The sequence below is a fragment of the Haemaphysalis longicornis genome, unplaced genomic scaffold, assembly GCF_048455015.1.
Source record: "Haemaphysalis longicornis isolate Haplotype H1 unplaced genomic scaffold, Haemaphysalis longicornis Haplotype H1 scaffold_4, whole genome shotgun sequence".
NCBI classification, from domain to species: domain Eukaryota; kingdom Metazoa; phylum Arthropoda; class Arachnida; order Ixodida; family Ixodidae; genus Haemaphysalis; species Haemaphysalis longicornis.
In genome coordinates this window covers 51519204-51529581 of record NW_027526361.1, presented here as the reverse complement: position 1 = coordinate 51529581, position 10378 = coordinate 51519204, and the positions used below count along the sequence as shown (strand labels likewise).

At 44.2% G+C, this 10378-nt stretch overlaps 1 protein-coding gene across 1 annotated transcript; it reads right to left on the bottom strand.

The window, feature by feature from the left end:
- Positions 1 to 226: 226 nt before the first annotated feature.
- On the bottom strand, positions 227 to 10017 carry LOC144178686 (uncharacterized). The gene is made up of 3 exons (XM_077706706.1): positions 9915 to 10017; positions 1794 to 1838; positions 227 to 1006 (listed from the first exon to the last, which is right to left on the bottom strand). Exons 1-3 carry the CDS (start codon positions 9946 to 9948, stop codon positions 441 to 443), a joined length of 645 nt encoding a protein of 214 aa, XP_077562832.1. The 5' UTR covers positions 9949 to 10017; the 3' UTR covers positions 227 to 440.
- Between the last annotated feature and the right edge of the window lie 361 nt (positions 10018 to 10378).

The window sequence follows — 10378 nt, the reverse complement described above, 5'->3', positions numbered from 1 at the left end:
TTGAGCAAGGGGTAAAAGCTCCCGCAAAAAAATACGTCACCCTGGGGGCAGGAACCACACCGGATTTACCCATGGCAACAAGTTTAAACGAAATTAATTTGCTGGATTCTGAATGCTCGAAGGAGTCTTTATTTGGGCAGAACGATAGAGTATAGGATAGTAATAATAGAAAAGTAACCCGAAAACAGCCCAACTGTAAAATTAATGAGGCGTTACACTGGCATGGTTGAGAGCCTAGATATTTTTATTCGACGAGTCGGCGTGCGAGCTGATTTCGGTGAAATATATGTTTGAAGAGCATTATCAACGTTGTTCCCGGAAACCACTTGATTCAAGTCTATGCTGTCTGGGGTGCTGGTCAAAAATACAAAAAAAAAAACGTGAAGAGCAACAAGAGCTGCAGTTATACTATTTTACCGAAAGAACACCATCGGGAGTCTTCAGGACCTCGAAGAAGTCGGAAATGGCACCTTAGTGGCCAACTCAGTGAGCTTTTGCTGGTACACTTGGCCCCATATCTTCAGGGCGTCCGACATGTTTCTGCTGTAGCTAAGAATGGCGTAGTCGTAGAAGTGTCGACCCTCCAATGGCGTCACTCTCATGTCCGGAGGTGGCACGGTGAAGTCCACGGTCACGTCAACGTTACCCTCGTCCTTCTTGACGGCTCTGACGGACGCTCCGGTATTGTAGAAGTACGACAATGCCCTCAGGTGGATCGGGCCCGTGTTGAGCACGATCACCGTGTTCGTCGTCTTGAGGCGCAGCCTGGGGTACGTGAGCTGGCAACGAACTTCGTTGGCTCCGTCGAGGTAGCACGATTCCTGGCCCGTGACCGTGCTGTAGCCGGCAACGGAGGCTGAGTCGAAGAGGATGCGCAGACCTACTTCATGGATGCTGAACCCGCTTAGGTCGACCTTGTTGGGCTCCGGCATCACGCTGGGAATGCCGAGTAGGACCTGGCGCATGTAGTCGGGTGCGCTGATCGCACCGACTGCGCAAAAGCTGCCTGGAAGAACGAAAAAATACGTTTTATCGCTGCTACGATCCCGGCGGTGACATGGACAACGCACAAAATCGGCCCCATTTTCCAGACAAGTAAAGTCAGAATAGAAGTGTGTGCGTGTATGTGTGTGCGTTCCTTCGGGATAACCGCCGTCGCCGTCAGTCCTCAAGGGAAGTAGAATTCGCTCGTACTATTCCCTTTAATTCTGCTTCCCTTCTATGTCGCTTACTCTTTTAAAAGCTCCGCTGGTTATCCACGCTCACAGAGTCGAATGACTCATGATTCTTTGTCTTTCGTGATGCAGATGTTATCAACTCCTTAGATATGTGCTCAGGGTTATTGGAGAAGGTAAACATGCCATCTAGACAAAACAGACGGTCGTTTTTTTTTTTTCTTGCACATTTATTATACCCGTCGTCTTGCCACATTCTGGCATCCCCTTGAATATGCCCCGAATGGTTTCTCCCGCATACACATGCCCATAAATTGGTAGAATCGCATTTTCTTCATGTGTTGAAAGTAAATTATTACCGATTGTTAGCCTTCAATTAGCGGAGAAGTCAACTGCTGCATTTTTGCAACGAGGAGGAGGGCTTTACTTTCGACTTGGGCCTGAAAGCTGTTCAACCTACCGTAACGTATCAAGGTGCCTTTACCGAAAGGGAAACCTGTTAGGCTTCCGTTCTGCTATCACTACCAGGCAAACGAAAATATAAAAGTGCGGAGATCGAATAATGCAAGTTTTGCTACACCGCCACATCATTTCACAGAGAGTGAAAAACATACTTACCGGCCAGCATTAAAATTGTTCCCAAGGCGGTCTTCATTGTCTGTGCTTGAAAAAGAAAGCAAAGTACCATAACTGTCAAAACCCCGGCACGTTAAAAAAAATCTAACAGTGGCGAAAAACTATTATAATCTAACGCACCGCCAGTTAAAGCGTCAAAGTATTTGCTTCAAGCCATAGATATCGCGACGGGATCCACATGCTGCTGCGGGGCGTCACTAACTTAAGGCGCAAATTTGGATAGTAGAAGCTACCATAAACGATTGATTGATTGTACGGTTTAACGCGCCGACGCAACGCAGGCGATGAGGCACGCCGTAGTGGAGGGCTCCGGATTTTTGACCACCTGGGGATCTTTAACGTGCGCCAAAATCTCGTACATACGGGCGTTTTCGCTTTTCGCCTCCATAAGAAATGCGGCCGCCGCGGCCGGGAATCGAACCCGTGACCTCGTGCTCAGCAGCACAACACTTTAGCCACTGAGCCACCGCGGCGGGTGTAAGCCACCATTTACGATCGCTGCAGAGAAGCTTTTCTTTCGGTTGTTTTGCTGCTGATTCATCCGAACCGTTTACCCTACGCACAAAAAAAAGAGAATTACACATATATGCGATCAAGAATTGCTAACGCACGCATCTTTGGTCAATTTAGCTCACGTTTATGTGATTTTACCTCCTATTTTGTGTTTTTCGTTTTCAGTGTAATTGTGTAATCACAGCTCTGTAATCGCCCCATTCGTTTGTAACTGTAACTACAACTCTAAAATAATTTGGTGTTCCCAATGTTCACTTTTGCAAGGACATCCATGTTAATAATCATCATCGTCAACAACAACAGCCTATTTAGGTCTACTGCAGGACGAAGGACTCTCCGAAATTAACCTCTATTGACCTCCACGTCGCTGGCCTTGGCTCACATCATCGAGCAGCCTGAACGCGTGTGGGAAATCTGTACGGACTCTTGGACTGCACTGCAATACCTGGCGTCTTTCCCACAAGATCAGCTTGTGCTCGATGTACTATCGCGCTTACTAAGACCTACACTGTTAATTAGTATTCAGACGATGACATCGTCAAAACAATGACTATGGGCTTATACGTTAGTATAACGCTTGATTCATTAGGAAGTCGTTCTCCTAGTGCATTCTTCGTTTTTAACCCCCGGTACCAAACAAAATTTGTACAAAACGTAAATACTAATGAGCATTGTATGTCATAGTGAGCGCGATAGTACATGCTTTGCATCATAAAGCTTTGCAGGCGCACCATCAAGCAGCACTCCAGTGGCTCGCTGCCCATAGCGGAATTACTGGAAATGTGAAGTCAGAAGGCGGATGTTGCAGCATCCACAGCGCATGACCAACGTGGACCAAGAATACCGGTACCATTTTCTCGGAAGGATGCTCCAGCACTTGCATCCAGTGTGGCATGGAACATGCAGCGATCGATTCGGGCAGACGCATCCCATGATTACGCGCCTTTCTACTCTGTCGACCCACATTGTAATTTTTAAGATGCCACCTGGATTATCCAAGCACGATGAAGCCGTACTCCACTGTATGTGGTTGAATGTCACCTACACGCAATACTTCTCTTATAAAACCAACCAATATACTTCGCCATTGTCCCACAGTGTGATGTGCGCGAAGATCTGCAACACCTCATCTGTGATTGTGCGTTATTTCATACACAAAGAGTGTCTCTAGCAGCGTCTCTGGGCCGGCCGCTCTCCGTAGGACAAGAAATGAGGAGCGTGTTAGGTCCTTGGAATTCTTCCAAACGTGCCTCTTGTGCTACGAAAGCCTTATTGGCGTACCTAAAAGACAAAAGTCTTGATAAAACTTTTTAAATAGTTCAAATTATATGTGCTCCTCTTCATCATTACAATCATCGTCGTCATCAAATTCATCTGGCGTAACAAGCCAGGCAGCTTAGCTCGGCTGACATCGCCAGTTTCATTAATGATAGTTCTCTCTCTTTCTGTCTTACGCTGCCCAAGCCCATTCATTGCCTCCGAATTTTCTTTTTTCGTGTCATAGCAGACGGCATATGAGTAAACGTCGTAACAACGCAATTATGCGCTGTCACCAGTTCATACGTATATCAGACACAACATAATGTAAGCATAGTGCCATGCTAATAATACTATAAGCAGCTACGACTCCGAATATTTGCTGAGAAAATGTTTGCCTTTAAGGGAAGGTCTTCTTGTTTTACACGATCATTTAAGACGCCAATACCAACCTGATGCCATTCACAATCAAGTGTCCCCCCTTCCTCCCATTCCTAGTCTTTTCTAGCTAGTCTTTTGGTGTTGCATCGTCATGATGCTGAGGCGCAAGAAGCACTGATGTAACGACGCCTGCTTTAAGTGGACTCATCTATAATCAGTCCTTATCGCAAGCTCGGCTAGTTATACCGCGAAAAGAAGAGACGGGGATTTTCCAGCGCCCTTCCTGGCGGCCAGCGATCTTCATCTGGCCCTGCGACTGACGGGCGCTATCGCCAGCCTTTGTCTGATCGTCGTCGAGTGAACCCGACACTAAGGTAAACAGCGGGCTTTCCGATTAGACTAGAGATACTTGATGACTTCGAGCGTCTGGCACGTGGAACGTCTCCAGTTCGTGCTTTCATGGGCTGGCGGTAAACGTCGGGAGTTCTTTAACGCGAAAGCATTAGACGCCCCATTGCGAGGGAAACCGGTGTTTTCGATTAATTGTAAGGTCTAACGCGCCGACGCTCCACAGGCGATGAGGCGCGCCGTAGTCGAGGGCTCCGGATCAATTTTGACCACCTGGGGATCTTCAACGTACGCCGAAATTTCGAACACACGGGTGTTTTTGCTTTTCGCCAACACCAGAAAAACGTCCGCCGCGGCCAGGAATGAAACAGGAGTTTTCATGAACGGAACCGAATGAAACAAACAAATACAAAAATGTCGGAATTTGTGCTAAAGCTTATTTCTGGATTAATATAGTAAAGAAATAAGTTTGAAAAGATAATTGGGTGCGTTCAGTTTGTATGGAATCAAACCGGGGTCTCTAGAGTAGAAGTCCTGTGCGGTACCACAATGCACGTTGCTTGCAGCGGGGCAAAAGTTAGCGAAGTGTGCGTGGCTTTGGCGTCATAATGAGTGACAGATGAACCTGATGGCATGTGGGTATACTGTTGCAGCATCCCAGACACGGGGAACGCCGATGCAAAGGAGAAGGTCTCGCCGGTTTGCATGTCGGAGTAGTTAGCGCCCAACGATGAAGAGACGAAAACGAAGAAAGAAACGCAAATCATATGGGTTGCTTGTTTAATGGGTGCCACTAAAATACTAATAGGTGTTTGCTACCGCCCTCCTAATTCTCCGTTTTCCTTTCTCAATGACTTGCGCACGAGTGTGGCTACGGCTACCCAGTTATGTGCTGCCGATGAAACGTATCTCTTGGGCGATTTCAATTTCCCGGACATTGACTGGGTTCATCTATCATCGTCCTGTCGCGATTCTTTAGAACTAATCAATATTACTTTAGATTTCAATCTCTTCCAAGTAGTTAATGAACCCACCCGAGGATCCCACATTTTAGATTTAGTATTTACAAGTTCTCCTGAAAGCGTTGACTCTGTCTTGAATAGAGATGGTTTCAGTGATCATAACATGCTCATTATAACACTTAACTTACCATTACCACCTCCCGGATTCAATGTAAAAAAAATTTACGACTATAACAAGGCGAATTACAATGAAATGAACAAAGAGCTGGAGATATTCTATACTACAGAACTAATGCCCTCCTTTGAAAGTCGCTCGATTGATACTAACTGGTCGCTTTTTCGAAATAAAATATCTACTTTGGTTAAGAAATACGTGCCACTCATATCCATCTCAAATGATAGAGCTAACCCATGGTTCAGTAGATCTCTTCATGCACAAAGAAACAAGAAGAAACGCTTATACAAAAGCGCCCGAGGCTCGGGTACCAAGGAGGCCTGGCAGAAGTACAAAGAGTGTCTGCAAAATTACTCGTTGGCCATATCTACTGCTAAAAATAAATACTTCTCAAATGACCTACCTTCTATCCTAAAAACTAACCCCAGAAAATTTTGGCAAGAAATATCCCCCCCGCGCGATACTAACAAGATCGTATTACATGATGATGAGCACATTCCCATTCCTGAAAGTGACTGCCCCATAGTATTTAACACTTTTTTTTCATCAGTATTCACTAGAGAAGATTATTCCAGCGTTCCTTGTTTTGATGACCTAGACTGTCCATACATGCAACCAATTTCCATAACTGCCGAAGGAATTGAATGTCTTATAAATAACCTTAAACTATCTACCTCCGCAGGAGTTGATAATATTAATTCGAAAATACTAAAAAATACCAAGTCTATTTCAAGTAAGATTTTGTACCACATCTTCTTGCAGTCCTTATCATCCGGACAGTTGCCGAGCGACTGGAAAACGGCTAAAATTGTGCCAATACATAAATCTGGAAATAAAAATTCACCCGACAACTACCGTCCTATTTCACTAACGTGCATATGTTGCAAATTGCTTGAACATATTATCGCTTCTAACATTTACTCTCACCTCGAAACCAATAACTTTTTCTTTGATAACCAGCACGGCTTCAGAAAAGGGTTTTCTTGTGACACGCAGTTATTTGAATTTACCACTGACTTGCACAATAACATGGACAATAACTTGCAAACTGACTGTATTTTTCTTGATTTTTCTAAAGCTTTTGATCGTGTCGCCCATTGCCGTTTAATCTCTAAATTGTCCGCCCTTCGACTAGATTCTTTAACATTATCTTGGCTGCGTAACTTTCTTTTTATGCGGGAACAGTTCACGGTAGTAAATGATTATACGTCGCCGCTGTCCCCAGTCACTTCTGGTGTGCCTCAAGGCAGCGTTCTCGGTCCCCTACTCTTCTTAATATTTATTAATGATTTGCCTTCACGCGTCACATCTTGCATGCGCCTTTTTGCTGACGACTGCATAATTTACCGGAAAATAAATGACCCCACTGACCACGTAACGCTTCAAAAAGACCTAAACCTTATCTGCGATTGGTGTAACACATGGCAAATGTCTTTAAACTTAACTAAATGCCAGAAAATATCCTTTAGCCGAAAACACAATAACTCTAACTTTTCGTATTTCCTGAACAACCATTTAGTTTCTGAGGCACTAACATATAAATACCTAGGCGTGCTCCTAACGGCAAATCTTTCATGGTCCACCCACATTAACGCCATATGTGCTAAAGCCTCACGATCATTAGGATACTTACGCCGAAATTTGCATGCTTCTCCGTCTAACATTCGTCAACTAGCCTATAAAACATTTGTATTACCACAACTAGAATTCACGTCCTCAGTTTGGTCCCCCTATCAAAATTATTTAGTTGACAAACTAGAAGCCGTACAAAATCGCGCAGCCCGGTTTATATCCAAATCATATGACTTCAGTTCAAGCATAACAAAAATAAAACATAATCTTTCACTAGAATCATTGCATATCCGACGGCAAATCGCGCTTCTATGCATGTTCCACAAATACATTAATCGTTCCAGACCCTCCCCATTATCCACTGTAACCCCTCTTTCCACATCACGCAGATTATTTAATCAACGCAGCTTCACCAGAATCTACGGCACCACAAACTCTTTCAATTCATCTGCTCTCCCACGTGCTATCCGGTTGTGGAACGATCTGCCTGATAATATCGTATCGCTGACTAACCCAGAAACATTCCGTCATCAGCTGCACAAGCATTTTTACATGTGAAACCACCAAACAGGAACGCTGGCAATCCTTTCTGTTAGCACCATGATGTTTTCCTTTTTCTTTCTTTTTTTTTTTTTTGCGGTTGCGGCTACCACACTAGATGTTATTATTGATTGTTCTTATTGTCTTGCCACTCTTGCTAGCTGTTATCATGTTCTTTTTTTCTTGTTTCACTGACGTGTTGCTGTATTATATATCTAGTTTTTGTATAATTTCTATTGTTATTTTTTGTTTATCTGCTGTTTTTGCCCCCCTTACCCAATGCCCCCGGGCCTGTAAGGTATTTTGAATAAATAAATAAATAAAAACGCAATGCAGCAGTAAAGCCGCTTTTGATAGGTATCGCCGGAGGAGCCTTACTTCTTCCGCCATCAAAACACCTAAGCAGGCCTACATCAAATACTTCAACTCTGCGCCTTCGTGTACGCCCGTGCCTCATTCCAGCTTCTTCCCTTCCGTAACTTGAGGGGCGGAACACAACGCCACTGTCCACCGCACGAATCGCCTTAAATCTCCCCTGAAAATTACCCTTGGAAGGCTTCAAGTGGTGCTTACCTACATTGATAAAGAGAGCAAGTAAGTCAATTTTTTTTTCAAGACCAGGTTTATTTTAGTAACTTGCCTTGAGTGAGTGTATAATACAGTAGTTATAAAATAAGACCGGTGGAAAGGTTTCTGAGAATGAAAGCAGTTAGAAACGGAGTAGCTTTGGTTAAACAGAAAGGTGTGACAACCAACGGCTACTCTTCGCGTGCTTTAGGTTACTAAAAAAATTCCATGATAATACGCATGTGGGTTTGTGAGTGGGACCCATTTATTTTATCAGTTACCCCTGCTTGTCAGTATCAGTTGCAACATGGATTCTCAAACTAGGGTTCGCATCGGGCAACGACTTCGCGACTTCGTTTTAGTAAAAAAAAGGCTAATGTGCGGATTTTTTATATAAAACAACCTTTGTTCTCAGTTACTCGCAACAACGAGAAAAGATACCGCGTGAAGTTGCGACAGTAGGTGACACTCATCGCCGGCAAGAATGAACGTAGTTTGAACAAAACCGCAATTTTCGGCATAACTCGCCTTTTGCAATATCCAGCAAATGTTCAAATTTCTGAGTGTGCGTGCGTGTGTGCCTGCATGGTTAGCTTTAGTGCAAGTTTGAAAGACGAAGATGGTTTCTAATACTGGTTACTTAACTCACAACCCCTTTTTTTTCATGCAAAAAACACAATCCTTCGATCACGGCTCATGTTAATATTTAATTACTACTATTGGTTTGTATATATAATATTTGTGGTCTGTCATAAAGAGTTCACCAGGTAGAAAAATATTTTACCTAGGCCCACAGATTTTACCGCAACATGATAACATGGTAGCAACCGAACCATGATTGGTGAATCTCAAGAGTCATCCGAGGTAACAAAAAACTGCCCCATTGCTATGGGCACGACCCTACACATCACTCATGCCCTTTAAGGCAACTGGAAAACAAGGAACGGGACAGTTTGTTGCTAAATTCTTCTAGAGGGCCATCTCGTATCAAAGAAATAAAACTGGCCCAGGCCAATACTCAGATGTGCACACAAAGACATTCACAGGGAATAGGCCAAAACCGAACAGAAATTTCACGCCACGTGCTAAAAGTGTCGACTCCTTGGTTTGCCTGCTGGCAACCTCACTCGGAAGGCTATCTTTCGCGTTTGACGCCCCGAGCGGATTGCTCCGAGAAAAATATCAAGCCTTTTTTTCTCCGCTTTGAAGTCTGGCAATGCGGCGTACTGCAGCTCAGGCTTAATCTACGTTTCAGATCCCCGTAGCTTGCTACTTTCCTTATCGCAAGCATAGAAGTTCCTTATTCGATTTTTGCTGCCGAGCATCTTTCGCAGTGCGCACGAAACCCCCAGCACTGAAAGTTAGAAGTAGTTTATGGCTTCATTGCGGATAAGCTTTCCTCTCACATACTGTACAAAAAAGCCTGTTTCTGCTGCGCTTTTCAGGAAAAGCCTTTCGGGAAAAGCGCTTAGTGTTGCATTTCTTAACCTACAACCACGTATTCCGGAAAAAAATACTCCATATAAAACAACCGTCGCTCGAACTTGTAGAAGGGATCAAACCAGCGATGTTCATACATCTTTGAAGCCCAACCAGGGGTATTTCGCAAGCCGCGGATGGTTATCGACCTTTTTCAGTTAGAACAGTAAAGCTCGTGACTTCGTTATCAGCAAAAGACAAATGTCTACGCAAACAACGATGCATGGCCCAGGCGATGGACCTCACTATTACTTCACTTATCTCGACGCAAGGCCTAGTTTGTTTCTTCGTCTCGATGAGGAAACTTACCAGATCCGTACGGGCTTGTGAAAGTAAGCCTCATGCCCGCTCAGCTATCTTTAAAAGGCTTTCCTTATCTGCTCTTCTGACATTTTCGCTGATGCCGTCGGCTGATGCCGCTTCATTGAAGCACACGGGGTCTATTAAACTGGAACAATAAATCAGATAATACAATCCGAAATTACAGGTTTGTGGAAGCACCTGATGGGCTTTATCACTGACGAAAAAGCACAATGAGCATTGTAAAACTAGAACAATAAGTCAATGAAAATAATGAACTCGAACAAAAAATAAGATAATACAAGCCGAAATTACGGGCTTGTGAAGGCACCTGTTGGGCTTTATCACTGAAGAGCACAATGAGCATTCTTATAATTTATCTACGCGTTATCGGAGAACGGGTCGGGTAGATTCCCGGGGTTTACGGCGCACCCAGACGACACTGTTTCATGTGCAATGCCAACGGAGAGCGC